The sequence below is a fragment of the Chamaea fasciata genome, unplaced genomic scaffold, assembly GCF_029207755.1.
Source record: "Chamaea fasciata isolate MVZ Bird 193981 ecotype frontalis unplaced genomic scaffold, bChaFas1.0.hap1 SCAF_4, whole genome shotgun sequence".
Lineage (NCBI taxonomy): Eukaryota > Metazoa > Chordata > Aves > Passeriformes > Sylviidae > Chamaea > Chamaea fasciata.
The window spans coordinates 6,224,561-6,245,093 of NW_027094089.1; the positions used below are offsets into that span (position 1 = coordinate 6,224,561).

General features: G+C 37.6%; 1 protein-coding gene across 2 annotated transcripts in view; it reads left to right on the forward strand.

The window, feature by feature from the left end:
- The window catches only part of SLC24A2 (solute carrier family 24 member 2), a 104,919-nt gene that overhangs the window by 50,198 nt on the left and 34,188 nt on the right, over positions 1 to 20,533 (forward strand). For both annotated transcript variants that reach the window (XM_066180791.1, XM_066180792.1), the window contains exons 3-4: positions 7,475 to 7,513; positions 8,564 to 8,672. In XM_066180791.1, coding sequence (XP_066036888.1) covers positions 7,475 to 7,513; positions 8,564 to 8,672 — 148 coding nt within the window. The remainder of the gene's footprint in view (positions 1 to 7,474; positions 7,514 to 8,563; positions 8,673 to 20,533) is intronic.

The following is a 20,533-nucleotide window of genomic DNA, read 5'->3' on the forward strand; positions in this document are numbered from 1 at the left end:
TTGATATGAAGGACCTAAGAGGCAGTGATGGAAAAGCTGAAAATTGTTATCTGAAGGATTAATATAGAGGCAGATGGTATTCAATGTCAGTTAGGAGGACAGGGAGCCTGAAATACTGTTGAGTCAAATAGGTAAAAATAATATACTTTCTTTTAGGAATACTTTGTCTTGGACATGATGTCTAGTTTTACATTGTAAAACTGAGAACATGTAACATAATCCAGTTAGTGGGTGAATAAAAAAGATAAACAATCACATTTTCATTTGTTTCCCTCTTACAATGTTGAGGAATTAGTACAACATCCTATGGGATGTAAAAAGCACAAGTGTTCTGTGTGCCCTGATTACATGAATTCTCTTGTAAACCCATACATGAATACATGAATTACATGATTGATCTTGTAAATCCATAGGTTCAGACTTGTTAGAGACATAAATAGTGAAAAAAACCTAAAAATCTTACATGTTTGTTAGCTAACAAAACAATTGTAGGAGGTGCATTTTGATTCTTTCCCTATAGCTATTGGAGGTGCTGCTCTCAAAGAAGATTTGCTTTGTAGCTTATTGAGATGAACCTCTATGTTGAGCTCAACTGGCGATGCAAAACCCAAAAGAGCTCAGTTAATTGTTGTAGAGAGGGCAGTCATACCCAGTAACCTGCCCATAAAGCAATCAGCCCTCTCCATAAGAACAAAGTTCTTTACAAGCAGTGTCTCTGTTCCTGGTTAACAAATGGGAAAATGGAGGAACAGAAGCTGACTGCTAGATTCTGCCTATTACACTGGTGTAAAACTGATTCCCATGTTACTGCAGCCCATAGCTGCCAGTATGCTCCCGGGGATGATGATTTTATGTTTTGAAGCACAGTTATTTGAAAAGTTTGTACCTCAATAGCAACTGTATTGGTGATGCTTTCCTTTAGACCCGCGCTCTCTTTTTTTTTTTAATGTGTGAGTTAGACTACTTTAAATGTTATTACTTTTTCATGGGAAGGGTGGTCCCACAGGATAGCCAAGGCTTTCACTTTGGCCAGTATTCTGTGTTCTATTCTCTGCTCCTTTCTAACACTGTGGGAAACATCCACTGTGGAGCAATGCTCAGCCACTTTCCCAATATCATTCATTATTGTATATGCCCCTCGCACATTTGCTTATGTTCTTCCTGCAGCCACTCTCCAGAGAGCTTGATCAGGCATTTCTGACACCTTACAGTAAAGTCGGCAGAGATCCTGGTAACAAAACAGTCACCTGGAGGGGAAAGGCAGCCTTGAAATACGATGAGAGAAGTGAGCAGATCTTGGTGGAACGGGACGTGACAAGGGCAGCTGAGGATGTGCTGATTCAGCATTTCCTCCCTATGGGCTGCACAGGCTGGTTTCTTCTGTGCAACTGGAGCTGTCCTTCAGGATCTCCAGGGTTCTGGAGGTGGAATGGCAGTGAAACTGCAGCCTTTTTGCCTGTGCGATGAATCCTCTGCAGTATACAGCCAACTGACTGCAGTGAAATTTATTCAGGAGCTGCAAATCAGCATAGCAACAGCCACAGTTGAGATTTGTCAAACATTTTCCCCTCTGGGAATTATTGTGACCATTTCTAAGGCAAATTCTGAAACTGCCATTATTGGTAGCAGATCCTTAGTGTGTTTAGGCAAGGTGAAGTACCAGGAAATACTATTTTGCTGGCTTCTTACTAAGCCAGTCATGTTTGATTGAGTTGTAAGAAATTAAGAGCAGGCATTTCCTGTCAGGAGTCTCTGTGGTGTAGTTGCAGTTCAGATTAAAACCTTCCCAGTCCCCTCCTTACTATTTGCTTCTTCTTTCATAGGTGTTTTTACTTCCAAAATTTCTTAAGTTTCGAGAACTGATACTTGGAGCACTCACTAGTGCTTTCTCATGTAATGGTGTTGATGAAATAGCTGCATATTAAAGACTTTAAATCCATGTATTTTAAAGTTAGCCACATAAATCCATACTGAAGTACTTAAACTGTCACTTGTGAACACATGTTTTGTGCATGTGTATTTAATTACTGTTAAGTACCTAGATCTAGATATTTGTTTGTTTGTTTGTTTGTTTATTTATGGATTCTTTCGCCCTCCTGAAAGTTACATAGACATAGAGATGTGTTGCTAAATTATTTGACTCAAAAAATAGCAAAAGGTGACTTCATTAGTAAGTCTTGAAACGAGGATAAGAGGGATAACTTAAAACTGCGTAATTGCTTTTGACACTAAGGTGGTTAAAACTCATGAAGTCTTTAAGCTTGAGCTTTTACATTGCCACCCTAAGCCAAAGATACCTGACTTTAAGCAAGTTCAGAGAAGGTAAGAGACATGGGGCAGACTTTTCCTTACACATGATGAGTAACTAAATACCATATAATTGGTTATACAGTCTGACTAGAAGAGCCTTATTTCACACAGTGGGATGCACAGATATCTGGAATTAAATCAGTTGACCTAACTTTAGCATGTGATTTAGCAACTAATGGCTTACACCATCTATTTGTCACTGCTCAAATCAACTAAGATGCATCTCTTCTGAACATTTATGAGGATTCACTATGTTTATGTACATTGGGTAATTGCATGAACAGACTGGCATAAAAGAGACAACAGATCTGAATTAACAAAGCCATTTTTCGTTTTCCAGAGCTACAACTTTCACACTTGATTCCTCTAAACAAGTAGCTGTAAATGGAACCAGATATTCTATTTTGGTGGTCCAGGTTAATGTCTTTGGAAGTTCAACCTCTAATTTAAGACATTCTTCATTTTGATGCGTAAAGCAACTTTATAGCCTCAGTTTAATTTTGGACTAGTTTGTGGAGTGGTTTTGTGAAACATACTTTCTTCAACAATAAAGTGATCTGCTTCTTCAGGTAAAACCCCCTATTTTATTTTACTTTTAGGAAAGGGAAAGGTGAAAAAAAGAAAGAAGGCAAAGTGAAAGAGAGCTTTAGCATATTTTTCTACAGTGTGGTTACTAAAGCTTTTTCTTCTTCTGTTTTAAATAAGATCCAAGGTCCTGTATGCAATGTTAATTCACAGTCTGGATTCAGGTACTAATGTCTAAGCAGTAATATTTAAGTTAAAATCCTTACCATCAGTTTGCTATAGCTTAAACACAAAGGTATTCCTTTGCAGCTACTTACAGTATTTCTACAAAAATTATGTAGAGAGTAGGACAATGAGGTGCATCACCTTCAGTTATAAAGTTATACTGGCCCCACTGCAGCACCTGACAGACAGTTCTGAAGGAGGTAATGGTCAACTTTTATTTCCATGGGTACCTAGAATTTTAGTTTAAGTGTATTGAGACCACTAGGATTTGTTCTTTCCAGCCAACCATCAAGTAGGTAAAGGTTATAATTTTGGATTGTTTTGGAGTACTCACATAAAGGAGCTCTAAGATTCTGATTTGGTAAAAAATTCAAAAATGCATGCATGTATTAAGAAGACTAGATAAAGTATTACCTTCAATTTTTGGTTCCCTCCCTAAGCTTATTAGGCTTATTTCTGAAATCTTCTTAGCTGAATTTGTTGCTAGGATTTTAGTTATGTTTTAACCTGACTTACCATATAATTTCGAAGAAATGCAGAACAGTTCTATTTCGAGTACATTACTAGCGCTCCTTAGGCTACTGGTTTTTACAATTTAACTGAACTGTCTTAGGTTAACTAGACTGACTTCACTGGCTGCCTTTGAAATCTTTCTCATTCTTCTGCAGTTCAGTCTAACAAAAACCCCTACAGCCCTTAAGCATAAGATAGGAGAATCCTAGAAAAATGCTCCAAGAAAACTTATCTTCTGTAATTTACTTGAAGACTGACAAGTGGTGACTCACTGCCAGCTGTAAACTTGCTGTGTCCAGATGCCACTTTTTAAAGCAGGTGTACGAGAGAGCAGCAGAACTCCTGCACTAGGAAGCGTCTTGAGGCAATTATGTAAATTCCTGTCTGGGCTCATATAATACACTAATTGGAGACACTATACTGCCAAGTAACAAACTTCACTAAATGCCATTATTCCCAGAAAAGTTGATTGATTGATTGATTGATTGATTGATTGATTTTTAACAGCTTTTTGTTATTACATTTGGAAAATATTTATTAAGCAGAAAATATGAACCCACACTGCAGAAACGGTGTTGAAATCCCATTACATCTTTACTTGCTTTTGTTTGACAATTTGTTTTTCTCATGTTAGGAGAAGAGAATGGGCAGTCCAGTTCACTGATTGTTTCTGAACATTTACATTTTAGTGAACCTTTAATATGGAAACTTCAATTCGAGCAACAACTGCTCAAGCTGCAGACACTCAGCTCTCTAATTTTGGTGTGGACTACACACTAACGGATGATTCAAGTCACTAGCCATCTTTTGTTAACAGGGATGCTTTGTGTCAAATACCTAGAGCTTTTTATAGATTCTGCTCCTTTGACTGTCATGATGCCCTTTATGTCAAAGGAAAGCACTGAGAGACTCATCAGGCACTTACTGAACCATCACCACTTGCATGAATTACTCAGAAGCCTGGTCTTCAACAACATATGTTCCCAAACAAGGCAAGGAGGTTGTCAGGCTCAATCATTGATGGACTTAGGTCACTGAGGAAGAGAGATGTGTGAAAAGAATACCAGAAACCATTTCTCCATAGCAAGTAGACTTTTTAAATGTATTCTTCCTGTAACAAAATGTTTTAAGACTTTTTGCTCATCTGAAGCAAGCTTGAGTACATGATCATTGATGGCAGCAGGAGGATGGACAAATTCTTATGTCCTGCCATGGGGAACTAACATGGAGAACTAACAAATACTCCATTGAGTTCTCTGAAAAAAAAATGGTGATCTGTCTAATGATTTTATAATTCTGATAAAATTCTGATAATGGATTGTGCCCCAAATACTTTTTAATAAAAAGTGTGCTAGAATGTATTTTTTTCACTTTGCAGAATCACAATGAATTCGTGGTTTTAAAGAAATTAAAGCATGTAATTGCAAAAGATCATTTTTACTAGTAAAACCTTCAGAAATATCTGTACTGTATAAGACATGAAACTTTCATCTCTTTCTGATCCAAAGAGAACTAACATGCAACGGTTGCCATGATTTAAGAACAATCCTATCTTTACACAAAATGTGTATTTTCTTTTAAATAGCATTGTTGAGTGTGTCCACAAATGCAGTATTTGCTCCCTGTGCAAAAGAACACCACCAAATGGACCAGTTTTTAAGTGTTGTCTCAAGTGAAGATGGCATAAAATGCCTGAATACTCAATGTGTCTACTAAGAAAAAATGATGCTTTAGAGATACTTTCCCTGAAGTGTGTGATACCAAAACTAAGTAGCAAAGACCATGTTCAACACTTGCTGTGAACAATAGTAAAATAGTTTAATTTTCCATCCTGGCGTGGTCAAAATGCCATCCAATACTGTAAACAGCAACACAACTGAATTTTTCACTGCCATAGTTTAAGACACTGTTTAAAGGTGGGGGTTTTTTTTAATTGTTACTCCAGGATATAATCCAGGAAATAGAAGTATTTAGTATCACCAGAATGTCAAACAGTTGTTTACATTCCCAGTTTTGAAATTGTCCTGAATATTTCTGCTAGAATATCACTTGACTGGAAAGTTCAACGCAGAAGCGATTGCACGGCTAATCATGTGTGGAAAAAATAATTTTAAAAATCCATTTCATGCTGTATGTCCCATGGTGTATTGGCAAGTAATTAAATTATTTAACACTTATGTTTCCTTAATGCATATGGAAAATATGTTTCATTATTCCTTCTCTTTTTGATATCATTATCTTTTACTAATTAAATTATGTGGTGCAGATGATTGACTAGATGTTTTTATGCATCCATTTAGCTTCATCCCATTCTTTCTCAAATAAATGAGAAGTGTCTCCTTCAACATGAAATTTTGAAAAGTGATAGTCTTCAGACCTTTGTCAGGTGGAAAGTACAATTTACTCGGTTTCATCAATTATATATTCTCATATATTTCAATATTAAAAATAAAAAATAGATTTCTTATCTTGAGAAAATTAAAGTTCCAAATAATAATTTTTTTAAACTTCTAATCAAATTTCAGTTCTGCACATTCATTCATTTATTACAGCCTTCATTTCTATAACTGTAGCTAAACTGCTCTGTTTTGGAGACAATAAAAGCTTTTCTCAGCTTGTCCTTTTTGCTTTCTTGCAAATTTTGCTGCGAGATGGGGGTTTTTTTCCATGAAGGTCCCTCAAAGTACTCACATATTAATTGTGGATTCACTCATTTGTATGGGTTTGTATCTTAAAGACACATGCATATGTATAACATATAACCATACATACCTACACGTTAGGCCAACATTTTCTAAGATACATCTGCTTTTAAAATTACATTTTAGAACACAGATTTTGTATTTTCTTTCTGTTTCCTTTTCTTTTTATTCCTTTCAAAGTTCTTTTTGTGATAGTTTTCTTTAACAGAGCATAAAACTTTTTTTCCTATTATTTTCTCACACAAGGATAGATTTATTTTAGTGACAGGTAGTTCCTTTATTAGAACAAAGATGTTTTTGTTGTCTAATTATCTTTTCTTTGAGTTAATAGTTCAGAGCTGTAACAATACATTTTTGACAAGGAGTTTGGTTCTCACTCTGCTTGTATTTATTATGGAACATAAAAGATATTTGCTCTGTCATCAGTGTTTGTTCATAGCTGCTTGCCTTCCACTTAACCTTCAAGATTAATTAACCCAAAAGGCATGTCCAAAAAATTACTGTTGATGTGTGTCCAAAAACTGGGTTTCACTGAATGGAAGAGCTTGTTCCATAGAACAGCTGTGATGTAATTTGTTTTCTGTGGATTATATAGCACTAGAGAAGAGTCCTTGAGATGGAGAAAATAATTTAAGACCCATTCAGTGTCTCATTTTCCTTCATGGCAGGGCAGTGTGTGCCATATTGCTTGCCCTTAATCAGAGTGGCCAGTTTGAGCTAGATGGTAATTTGTAAGGAGCAGTTAAACTGAAACATATTTTTTCATTTCCTTGCCTAGTCTCTTCCTGCAAAATACCAAGGTTACTCCTTTTTAGGCTTTTTGTGGAACAGCTGGTCAATCCTAAGTTTCTTGTTGCCCTTAGTCTTCCATCTTCACTCTCTCAAACTGGTTGATGTACAGGGAGTTTGCTTTCCTAGGTAATTTGTATGAATTGAACATTGTGATCTGCAGCCCAGCTGCTGTGCCAGGCCCTGAAATGACAGCAGTCCCTGTCCAAGAAACTGACAAGAGTAAAAGACGCTTGCACACAGCAGCGTGAATTTACTCTGATTTACTTCATTAGTAGGATGCCCTGAGTGGTTCAAAAATCTGTCACAATAGGATTCATAGGATCAGACATGTGTGATGTTCTATTGCCTTTCCATTCCCTGTGTGCTCCATCTAACACTTCTTTTTGTTCTTTTTCCTGTTCATGCAGTCACCTAATGCTGGAGACAAGGATGACCAAACGTTAACGGTAGGCAGCAATTATGCATCTGAGCATTTGTTTCTCAGGAGGGTGGTGAGGCAAGCCTTATATTAGTTTGGCATCCATCAACATTTTTCTAAATTGCTGGGATTCCTTTCTCCTCCTATACTGCTATAAAGTTTAAATAATTTATTTCCAAACATAAAGCAGTGAATTAATCTTCTTTATTGGTTTCTATTATTTATTATTGTGGGTGTGTATGACACCAAAGATTAATCCATGTATTATTACTGGATGTTATTTTCTTCTATGTTGGTTTTTTCCCTCTAATTAAATTTCAGAGTCTTTCTAGTCAGCAGTCTGATGGCTCTCACTGTCCTTTTTATTGAAACAAACAAACAGCCACAAAACAGTCTTACTCTATGAGATATATACAGTGCATTGATTGTTGTACTAGACAATTGCATGGGGAACGGAATCTCAGAGTATGTTTTATATTTTGTTACAAGCATGCAAAAGATGCCTGTACATTAGATTGATTGCTGTAGATTTCTGTATTGCTTTGCCACACTCTCAATCCCTTTTTGCCATGAGACTTCAGTGGATTGAGCCAAAGCAAGGAGCATGTTTCTGATTGAATGCTATTAAAAAGAAGTACTATCTTCCCTTTTTTTCCATAGTTTTGATCATATGCATATTTGCAATGCACCAAAGTAATAAAAATTATAACGTACTTCAGGGATTAAAACAAAAGGTTCTACAAAGAAACAAATTATTAGTTCTTCCTGATGCAAGTGTGAGGTTTCCATTTTCTTAACACTTCATGAGTTTTCACAAAGAAGGATTCTTTTTGTCCTGTTTTTTTTCCTGAGTCCTGGGAGGCTAATGGCTGTTCTGACAATCCATTCTCTCCAGAGAAGTTGTCTGTGCTTATGGCAATTCATGATAAAGTCTGTACCTTAACATAATCTGCTCTAGGTGATAGTTCAAAATGTTTCATTGTCCAGTGAGGTGTGAGATTAATTCATATTGTTTCAGACATCCTTCCTCACAAGCAACGAAAACACCCTAAATTCTTCACCATTTTGTTTACCCTAGACCAAGCCACGTCTCCAGCGGGGAGGAAGCTCCGCATCTCTCCACAACAGTCTAATGAGGAACAGCATCTTCCAGCTCATGATTCACACACTTGACCCACTTGCTGAAGGTATGCCTATTAATTTTTTTTTTTTTCTTTCCTGATGCAAAAACAAACAAATGCTTTATTTTTCCTTTCTCTCCATCAGACTATTTTTTGCATTTCTCTTGCTTTCATCAGTCTTTTCTGGACGTGTCTGTTTTTTCTGAGTTCTGTACTTTTATGATGTGATATGCATACTCCCACCAAGATGTTCAACTTAGGAAATGTGTTCATTGCAGTGAAACTAAAACTGGTCATTTGGTTGATGCATAACTACTGATTCTTTTCTCTTCTGGCTTCAGCAGCAATGTAGAAGTTGCACAAATGGTATCGTCCTGTAGTTTCATAAAGATTTTTTTTGTTTTCCTCCCTGGTTTTGATTTTATTTCTAAAAAAAAATTCAAAATGGTGGATAATTTGTCATGTGCACTATAGAAAAGAATGAGATTCTGTTGGTTTGACTTCAGGTTGTTTAAGGTTGACATTAATAAAAATGTAGCCAACATTCCCCTGTGTTACATGTATGTGAAGGGTTTAGTTGCTTTATCCAGGTGTAGTGTGATATATTATTTCTTTGACAAGTTAGCAAGAAGACCACTGGTTTGATCTGAGAAACTGGCAGGAAAACCATATTGGTTTTGTAACTGTGGGGGGATTCTGACTTCTAGATTCCAGTAGAAGAACCAAAAAAATTCAAGGCCATGTGTAACTTGATGTCTGTGTGTCTGTAGGACTTTTCTTTGCTGCAGTAATGGATGTCTTGAGAAATAGCACTTGGGAAGGAATAGGGAAGTACTAAAGATACCCAAAATATTATGGACAAACGTTTCAAACTTCAGTGAACAAAAACTATTTATCGCACTTCAAATGAGCATATATGACAGATTGAAGACTAGACTACAAGAAAGCAAGAATTGTTGACTGGAGCACAATTTGAACCTAATGTAAATTGAGAATAAGTATCTCTCAGGTATTTTTCCATTGCTCAAGCTTATTTCACTTCTTTCCCATGCATAGCTTGTTCAGTATTCAGACCTGTCTACTTTCCTGCTGTAGTAAGCTTGCACCATGTACAGAGGCTTTCCCCTTCACGACAGTGAAGAACAAAAGGGAGTTGACATCTGAAATTCATCTTGGGAGGGACAAAAGCCTTACACTTCTGAAAATTAGGTATACTTAAAATTAAATTTGTCAGGTAACTCAATCCTGGTTTTCATTATGTCAGTAAAATGATTGAGATAATTATGGATTGATAGAGATGTTTGCAGTGCATAATCTTACTTAAATTAATACTGCACCATTTTCTTCAGGGTTTCTTCACACATAGTACTTCACTGTTTACAGGTTTTTTCCCTTCCAAAGTCTTAAATTTGTCCTGGAAGTAATACTCTTTTAAAAAATGGGAATAGAAATATGTTGTGGCTTTCAAGTAAGTGCAAGGCAGAAGCCATTTCATTATCTGGATGTTTCATTAAAATTAACCCACTGAGTTAAATTTACAAAGGGGAAAAATAATCTACCTCCATTTACAGTGTACAAAGTATTTTAATGCAAAATTTCATGAAGAAATGGCAAAAAAACTGCTGGAAAATAGCCTAAGTATGTGCAGATTTTAAGTTGGTATATATAAAGAAGCCAATATTTCAAGCTTTTGCTGACTTTACAGAATTCAAATTTTTGTTCATGAGAGCTTGGAAGTGCAGTTCATTCAATAATTTGTTTTTGCACATGGAACTCTGGTTTTAGCTTTTTATAAACAGACTTACGACTCTAGGAAAAATCTGGGAAAAATGCATCTATGTTTCCATCACACATTATTAACCTTTTCTGGAGCACCACCTCATTTGCACAAAGACTTGGCTTTCAAGGTCTTTTGCACCGCAGGCAGTTTGGAGGGCAAACATGAGGAATATTAGATGTCTTCACTGAGCACACTCATGTCTGTTTTCTTTTAAGTCTCCATATTAATTACTCTGTATTCAGCTTATTCTGCAAACTGTGAAAGCACTGTGTCTGGTCGAGGCACGTAATTCTAGTTAATAAATTTGGATGTTGTTTTATTTTAATCTTACATTCTCTTTAAAAGTATGTGTGAAAATGGATGTGGGTACCTACTGTATACAATATTAATTATCTACTTGAATCTGTATTAATCTTATCTACCAAATTCTCCCCATTTTTTTTTTGTTTTAATCTGTGTGTAATGACCTTGAAGAACCAAATTGGTGCATCATCTTTATTTTAAGAGTCTTTTACCAGCTAATTTTTTTAAGCTGATAGCATTTAATTACAAATTGAAAGAAATAGTATTTATTAAAAGTGTCTGAGAAACGCACTCCTTTGCTCTATAAACCCATTATTTGGGGAGATGTAGAAATGTAAAGGATCACCTGGTGCCTTCTCTGGCCCACATGGCTCTCTCCAATTTACATGTCCTTTCTTCTACCAAAAAACTCAACAGTTTTGAGTATTGTGTAAGCAAAGAAAATTAGCTTTGCTGCACTCATGTAATGAATGATGATGGACCTGCTGCATGACCTGTGAGGCTGAAGGGCTTCTTCCAAATCATTTGATGCCAAGTATGGATCATGCTCAAAGGAATAGCAGAAAGATGTTATAAAAATTTTTCAATCTTACTTTAGTAAGCTCAAGTAAGTCTTACTTTTAGTCAGCTTAAATTTCCTCAGTATTTCTGCCAAATGATGACTTAGATCAATAGGTCTAAAACATTGCATAGTTTGCTGAATTCATTGGATTTGCAGAAAAAGAACAGTTTTTGAAAGCATTAAAAAGTGCTGCTCTCAAAGAAAAATGTTTGAAAGGTGTCTATCAATGCTAACGCGCACATGGGGACTCTGGCACCCCCTGCACTTGGGCATACTCCTGACATCCTCCTCCTCCTCCTCGCATTTCCTTTTTCCGCATTTCTCTCGCATTTGCTTCTTTGTCTTTCTCATACTGGATCTCACTCACCTGCACCGACCTTCTTTCAGTCTTCTCCTGTGCGATGGCTTCTTCAGCACCTGCTGTCTTTCTGGACTGCTGGGTCCATTAGTCACATCTCTTCCTGATCAGGCAACAGCAACACTGCAGCTGTCACAGCCAAGTGAGCTGTGTTTTGGAAAAGCATGGGTGAAGTCTGGGAGCTCTGTTCTTGATTCTTGAGGGCTTCTAGGTCGAACATTGCCTTTTGACATTGTATTTCTAATTTTTGCACTGCTGCTGAGAGACACAGCTTTTATTTCTCTTTAAGTCAGTAATGAAGTTCACTGTTGCATTCCCTTGAATAATTGCAGGGGAAATGGGGGCATCAGAAGGCACACTCCACTGTCACTTGGAGTTGTGGGGGTTTTGCAAAGGTGACAGAGAAGAAGTCTTGTCTGCATCCTCCTGGTAGCAAAAGCAGTATAGAATGTATAAAAAGGCCATGTGACTATTAAAGATCAGCTTGAACTACACGCCGTTATTACTGCATTAACATTCGGTGTATTTATAGAATACCAGCTCATCAAATTTACTTCTGAATAATTCATTTGTGAAGTCAGAATCAACCTCCACTGCATTGAAGGCATCTTTAAAAAGCACTTGATTGCAAGTAGGGTAACATGAAATGACTGAGTAAGATTTACTTTCCACAAAATGTGGATAAATGGAGCAGTCCCAATTTACTACTACACACTTGTGAAGCTGTCCTTCCTTTTCCCTTTTCACATAAATATGGTTTTGGATGGCTTGTGGTTGTCTTGTGAAAGCCAACTTGCAAACTCTCCAGAATCAGAAGGCTTGCAAGGTGTTCAGCCAACCTCTGACAGATGAGTAATATCTGACATCAGTGGGAGCTGCTTGATATTTGGCTCTTTGTATTCAGGCAGATGTGCAGTCATGCTGTGGAATTAACAGTCTAGACAAGGAGGGCTTCCTCCCCCTTTAAAGACGTGGTCTCAGCATAAAGCTTCTAAGAAGATAAGAGTTCAGCCACTCTAACAGGTGAATGTGTAGGATGTTTGTTAATGGGACATGAACTTTACATTTCAGCTGAGACATCATCATTCATTAAAAATATATCTATATGACATTAGGTTTTTGTTTGCTTTTATCTTATTACAGAAATAATGACCTTGATATAGATCATTTCCTGAGGATTAAGATTAAAGACTGCCTGTGTTTCAGGCTATCATCAACTCTCAGCCAGTCATTAATCCCCAGGAAATCCTATGCCATATTTGCTTCTGCTTAAATCTGGCAATCCAGCTGGTCTATTCATAACATTACCTGTATGAATAAGGATGGCATCATTTGACCTGCTGTGTTGGTCAGGCCCCAATCCAAAATCCAAGCAACCTGAACATAAATCATGATCTTTTGTAGCTGTTTTCTTCTGAGTCCTATACCTCAGATACCTTTGTCCTAGTTTTGAAAGGGATGTTCCTGGCTTATGAAAATGTAGGTTTTACAAAGATATCTACATTTTTTAATAGACGACGGATGTTATTGTGCTGTGGGAGCAGGGCGAGAATAAGATGGTAAGTATTTTTTTATGAAAGTGTGCCGTGAATAGTAATCCTACCTTCTCCCTATAAGCTGTAGGTTGCTTTAAAGATGATTCCTTCGGGAGTGTGGGGGAGCATTTTGTCTCTGGAGGTACTCTGTTGAAGTTGATACCAGAACTGAAGTGAGGATTTAGAGTACCAGTGCAATCTGAGGCTACATTGTTTTTCTTGCACAGCTTTATCAAGATACAGGAGGAATGAGATCTTTTCATTATCATAGCACCCCATTTTTGCCTGATGATAAGGTGCCACAGGCCAGCAAAACATCTCCCACAAGTGAGGATTGCTGACTTTCTTGCTCTAGAGTGACAAGGCTGAAACTCATATGCAAATGCCATCTCTGCATGAAAATGAGTGTGATATAAATCTTTGTCATGACTTAGTCCCCAGTGAGAAGTAGGTATCTTTGGCAATTTTCTCCTATTCCCATCTTGAGTCCTATTTCCAAAATGGAAAGCTACAGGATGTACTTCTGCAAAAAATGAATTGTTTATCTTATATGCTGTACTTTTTTTTTTTGAAGATATAAATATGGTGCATGTTATTGATGAGAGAAGCAACCTTCTGTTACATAAAGGTGAGATTACAATTCTGTCACTTCCTTCACTGAATGTGGAAAAATACAGTACTGTCACTGTTCTGACAAAAAACAAACAAACAAACAAGCAAGCAAACAAACAACCCCCCCAAACAACAACAAAACACCAAAACAAACAAACAAACAAAAAGCCCCGAAACCTGCATTCATACTTCTCAGGAAAATAAAGAAGAATCCTCAAAGTTTTTGACATCGTAGTGAATTATTTATAATGGCTTGGTAGATGCTGTTGTATTCCTACGTACTGGTCTTAAGAATTTGCCGTTTTCATTCACTGCAAACTGTTCTGCTTCATTTGCTGCTGCTACTTGAGTACTTTTCTTAAATATCATGGAAACTGTCAGTTCACCCCAAAGACATCTGGCAGAGGTTGGTAACCTTTGCCTGCATGGTTACTCGGCAGCCTCCCAGCTTTTGTCTCATTTTTCAAAAAACTTACATTCTTGCCATGGCCTAGGTGAGCTGTACCATCATGTCTGTGTGTGGTGCCATTGGAAACTTTGTTTACCTGAAGCTGTTTATTTGCAATATCCTCAGAGAAGTAAGGCCAGGCAGCTCAGCTTACACCAACTCATGGGCAATGCTCAGGTCCTACTCAGCTCAGCTCCTGAAATAACCTGAGTGCTTCCACTGTCCTCATCTCCAGAACGTGGATCTCAAGAGTATTTTTCAACTTTAACCATTCTTTGATTCTGTGATGCTGCAGGACTTGCGTGCACTTCACAGAATCCCATAATCAGAGAATCACAGAATGAACTAGGTTGGAAAAGACCTTTGAGATCATAGAGTCCAACCTATGACCTAACACCTCTTCATCAACTAAACCGTGGCACTGAGTGCCACATCCAGTCTTTTTTTAAATACCTCCACACACAGTAACTCCACCACCTCACTGGGCAGATAATTCCAGTGCCCAGTCATTCTTTCAGTGAAGAAGTTTTTCGTGACATCTAACCTAAACTTCTCCTGGTGCAGCTTAAGACTGTGCCCTCTCACTCTGTCAGTGGTGCCTGGGAGAAGAGACCACCCCCCACCTGTCTACAACCACCTTTCAGGAGATTATAGAGAGTGGTGAGGTCACCTCCTTTTGTTCAGACTAAACAACCCCAGCTCCCTCAACTGTTCTTTACAGGGTTTGTGCTCCAAGCCCCTCACTGCCTTGTTGCCTCCTCTGGATGCACTCAAGTGTCTCAACGTCCTTCCTAAACTAAGGGGCCCAGAACTGGACACAGCACTCGAGGTGTGGCCTCACCACTTCCTAGCACCATGCCAGAGAAGAAAGAAATACATTTTCAGAACTGTATAAGCACAAAAGTATTTTATTTAACATGAAGAAATATGCAAATCTAGACAAAATCAATAACAATAATTTTGTATGTTATTAACTATTTCTGCTTTAAATTCTTCATCATTCTTGAGCATCCTTTAGGCATACCCATAGGCCTGCAAAGAAGCTGAGCATCCTTCTTCTTGCACCCTTGTTCTTAACTCAGCTTGTCCTTAGTTCCTCTTCTGTCCCATCAAGGAAAAACAGTCCTCTGAGCACAGTACTCAGACCATTTTTGTTCTCCTCTCAGCTGCAGAGTGAAATGTTTGCAAGGGATTTCTTCCAGAGAAGATGGGGGCTCCCTGCCAGGCTCGCATACGTTTTAGTAGCTCTTAATTATAATACAGTGTCTTCTCTTTAGCTCTTTCCCGTGGTATTTCAGTCTGATATGATGGTGGGAAGCCAGTGAAAAAGACAATTAGGCTAACCTTCAAGGTGTAGTGTCATGTCAGGCAGATACTCATACTCTTTCTATGCATCTAGCTTTCACAAAATTGACATGGTTTTTCTCATGTAGCTTGAAAGGGACTTCTTGCATTACAGAATCCAGCTAGTCCAATCCCCTGCTCAAGCAGGATCAACTCCTACAGGTTGACTATGACAGCTTCCAGTCATGATTTGAAAATGTTCACGAAGGGAGACTCCACAGTCCTTTTGGGAGACCCATTTCAGTGTTTGCCCCTCATCCCAATACATGTCTGGTTTTTAGTTTGTGTCCATTGACTCTTCCTGTCAGTGGGCACTTCTCAGCATTGTTCCCTTTTGTTCTTTCTGTCCCATCACGTGCTTATGCATGGGGTTAAGATCTCCCTGAACCTTCTTTCCTTCAGGTTGAACAGTCCTAGCTCTCTCAGCCTCTCCTCTTATGAGAGGTGCTCCAGTCCCCTCATTATCTTTGTGGTCCAGTGCTGGACTTGTTCTGGTATGTGTATTACTGCCATGTACTGGTGGGCCCAGGGCTAGTCCCAGCACCCACATATGTCTCATGAGCACTGGTGGAAGGAAAGTATCACCTCCTTTACCTGGTGGCGGTGCTCTCCCTAGGGGAGCACCCTATGGGTGCTGTTCATCACCTTTGCTGCAGTAGCACTTTTCCAGCTTTCCATTGCATGGCTCTCCACACAGTCAGTTGGAAGAAGAAAACTTATTCTGGGAAAGTTTTCAGACAGCTATATGAGATAGGTGAAGCAATGAGGCACATCATTCTTCAGCAAGGTCTTCTTTCACCTTTCTCTATGTTTCAATTACAGTAGAGACCACTAAAATTGTTCCTAATTTAGATACCTGAGGCTCCATGATAATGTAGATGAGATGAGTATTTTAAAAGTATCTCCAGTATCGAACAGCACACTGCCACAGTTCAGCTGATTTTTTAATATGTCAATCATAAATATACACTGACAATCAAAGAAGTAGACCTTCAAAATCTGAATTATTTTACTGAGTGGATCTATTTAGTTTACATACAGGGACCATTTCATTCTTATCATACTTTGGGGATATAGGTCTTATTTTTTCTAGATAACACAGGTTGCACTTCCATGGCTGTAGGGTGAGTGGGCTTTCAACTTTTATCCTATCCACAGATGTTAAAAATTGACTGTGTTTTTGTTATACATACCTTTGTGGGCAATGAAGATTGCAGATTTCTCTCAGAAAGGATAGTTCAGTGGGAAAATTCTTTGTTATGTTGCACTCCAACACTGTAGCAATAAGTGTCAGAGATGGTTATCTTCAGAGTTTGACAAAATTCAGAGAGAAGGCACAACTCGTTGTACTAGTTTCATTCAGAGAATTTCTAGTTACATAATATTGAAGCACAGGTCTCCCTTTAAAATCAGTATTGATCTTTGTAGGTGGAAAAACCTTAAATAATGAAAGTTTTCTAATGCCTTTTAAATTTAGTTTCAAATTTGAAATATATTCCTTGTGTTTGTTTTTGTTTTTGTCAGTTTTCACAACAGTTTATTTCTGCATGCCCTCTTTTGTTGTTCTAACTAAAATCTACTCAAGTTGTACACTGGAGGCAGGATTCTTGTTTCTCTTCTCCATGATATTTTGCAGTGATGCTCTGTTCTTCAGTCAGCATATTCTTCTTATGATTCCCTACAGAGAATGCGTGGAAGACATAAATATTTATATACAACCATGATCCCAGCTGTTCTAACTATGTATTTACATGCTTAATGGATTTAGCTTCATTATAAGTTTTTTCCTAACTCAGTATTTCTTTGTTAAAAAATATGAACAACAAAGAACATAAATAATGTATAAACCTCTACAGGTCAGGGAGTAGTAATGTCTGTGAGGGGCTTTCCATTGAAGCTGAAAGTGGGAGATTTCCTTTAGTGAAGTTTGCACATGACAGATGACTTCATCGTCCACAGGTTGTTTGGATTTTATGACTGGCTAGTGAAAGGAAGGCATGCTGCCCTTCTGTTATTCTCCTTAGATATGCTGAAAAGCAAAACAGCTGAAATTTATTCAGTAGGAGTTGTAGATTTCCAGACCCTACAGTGCCTTGCCCAACAGACACCCAAGGAAATCCTGATCCCCCTAAAATCAATTGTTGAAATCCCAGTATCATCAGCATAGTGAGGCTTTCACTTCTACACCTTGGAATTCCTATTTTAATGAATATTTGAAAATTGTTTGAAGATAAATAACATCTTTAAAGTCAGCAGGAATTTTGTTTGATCCAGGCCAAGTAAATTCTGTTGTCTTGGTTTGTCTTTTGGTGTTACTACATTATAGAGAATGTTTGGCCCTTGTCTTCAAGCATTGATGGCAGATGGAAAAAGGGTATGTTATGAGAAAAGAAGAAACAAAGCTCTCAGGAATAAGAAATTTCATGCTTTTCTTTAATTTCAGAAAAATAAAATCACCTAAAAATATCAAAATCTGGGCCTGACATGTAATAGTAATTTAATTTATTTTCTGCCATGACTTGCATATGTCATTGACCATCCCTTTGAAAATATTTGCTCTTCAGCCCATATCAGTTAAAACCCTGACAAATTTCCTTTTGTTACCACAAGAAGATTTTTTAGATGGTATAGACTGAAAACAGTGGATTTTCACTCTTCATTTTAAATGTTGCACTAAGAGCAAAGTAATAGGTAGATCTAGCTTTTTGATGCTGTCACTATCTTAAGCTGCCCAGAACTCTACTGATAGGATTGTAAAAATTTTAATTATATTTCTACTCACACTCCAACTTGATAAAATTGCAGTAAACGAATTATATAAAAGCAGACAACTCTAATAAAATTATTTTCAGAGCAAAACCACATAAAGTAAAAAAAAAAAAGGGGGAGAAGGACACATGAGGAGAGAGAACAGAGAGAAGTAGAAGGCTTGCAATTTAAAGACAAGATGAAAGGTGACAACACATAATAATGTGTTATTAGAGTTCAGATGGACAAAATAATAAATGATTTAGTTACTCCCAATGTACTGCCCAATAGCCAAGCATCCGAAAGACTTTGTTAATATTATTTTCTGTATTTGTTTAAGAGTGTTAATAAAGCAGTACTGGTAGTAGTAAAAGCAAGTAAGATGTAATTCTGAAATTCAATGTAATTTTTAACTGCATTACGTATATCCAAAAGGGATCTTTTTGTATTTTCTACAGAAACAGCTCAGTGGCAAAGCCTCCTCTTTTGAAGGACTGGCAGCTGGAAGGTCCACAAGTCAAAATGTAGGGTTACAGCATCTGATTATCCAGATGTAGTCGGAAAATAAGTATTTTGTTTTTTAAAAGAATATTTGTTTTCTCTCCTTCGCATTCTAGAATGATACTATATATAAACTGCCACAGCAGTCCAAGTCTATCCCAGATGGGATATAATTACTCAGCAAGAAAATGTCCTGGGGTGACTTCATGATGTCTCCAGTTGTCTGTTCTGTTTATGCTGGATATTAAGTTCTGCCCCTTTATGACTGGTTCTGAGAGCGAAGGTGGGGAGAAGAAGCATGCAGTTTGTTTTCAGAAACTGCACTTGCTCCCCCACATTCTGCTCCCAGACTGTGTTGTCTGCAGCATGGACATGCAGAAGAGAGCTCTCCTTAGCTTTTTGTTACGTTTTAGCTAGCTGAGGCAGAGAAGTTCCCCAGACTGTGACTTTTCTTGGAACTGATCAGCCTGCTCTGGACTGAAAACCCAGAAAAACACCAGAGCTCACCTGTGACCCACTGGGGCACGGGACTCTGCATTCTGGTGCAGGAGGGACTGAGCGAGCTGAGCTACACCCCATGAAAAGGACTTTCTGAATTTACCATCTCTTCAGAACAGCAAGAGGTTTTATTGTTTAATATTATTCAGTCTTTATGGTTGTGAATACTTGGCTTGTTAAATAGTTTTTCCTACTTTTCTCCAAGGAAATCTCTTCCTGAACCAGCTGGGGGGGGGGGGGGGGGGGGGGGGGGGCTGCTTGATTTTGCTTGCTAGTGGGACTCCCATGCAGAGATTTCCTCCCACATTTGCCCTTACAGGACAGAAAGCTAAGAGATTTATGAAGTTTGTAAATGGTAGGATGGGGTACAATCACATGAGATTCACTGAAAAAAAATATTTCAAATAATTCTTTCTATTTGAAATTCACAATTCCTGTTAGTCTTCAGTTGGTGGGGTTTTTTGTGTGTTTTCCCTCTAATAGTAAGTACAAAGGCATTTTCTTTTGTTAAAGATCTCTGAGAGGTTAGGACTCTAATTTTAAACCTGTAATGTTAATCTTCACTAGATCTTTCACAGGTTCTTAGCATCAAGAGATCTTTGTTCCTAATCAAACATCGGTGCTGAAACCAAATCAAAATTTGATTCCAATATAGTTTGGATAGTCATTACAACTTACCTAGAAAAGTTTTTAAAGTGGCCTCCTTTTTCTGTTTATGGATGATACTGATCAATCTAATTAAATTTTCTCAAAATCACTATGTCTAGATGAAAAAAACAGTAAAGACATCCTTGTGCTCCTTGTTGTTATCATATGAATTCCTCTAATTCCTTGGGCCAATTTTCTGGCCTTCTTCTAAAAAAATGCAAATAAAAAAAGGACATCTTGTTAAGCATGATGGCAGTAGTAGGTGCAAATCAGAGGTCATATCAAAAAGATGTAAAGGGGAAGAGTGGGTTTCTAAAATAATGTCTTGGTAACCAGGACTTTGCTGACTTTCAGAATTCTGTGTACAACCTCTCACACAGAAATTCTCTTCTGTTTCTAGTACTCAGTTTATTTATAAATTTATAAGTTTAGAATTTTTCGTAATTATTTACTTTTTTCTAAGTTGAAGTTCTTTGCTGCATGCATGTTCTTAGTTTAATTTAACCAGTTTTGAGCCCTTATTTTCCAATTTCACTTCTCTTCTATGTCTTAGGCATCCAACCTTCTTTGGTAGTTTGCATTTATGGGTA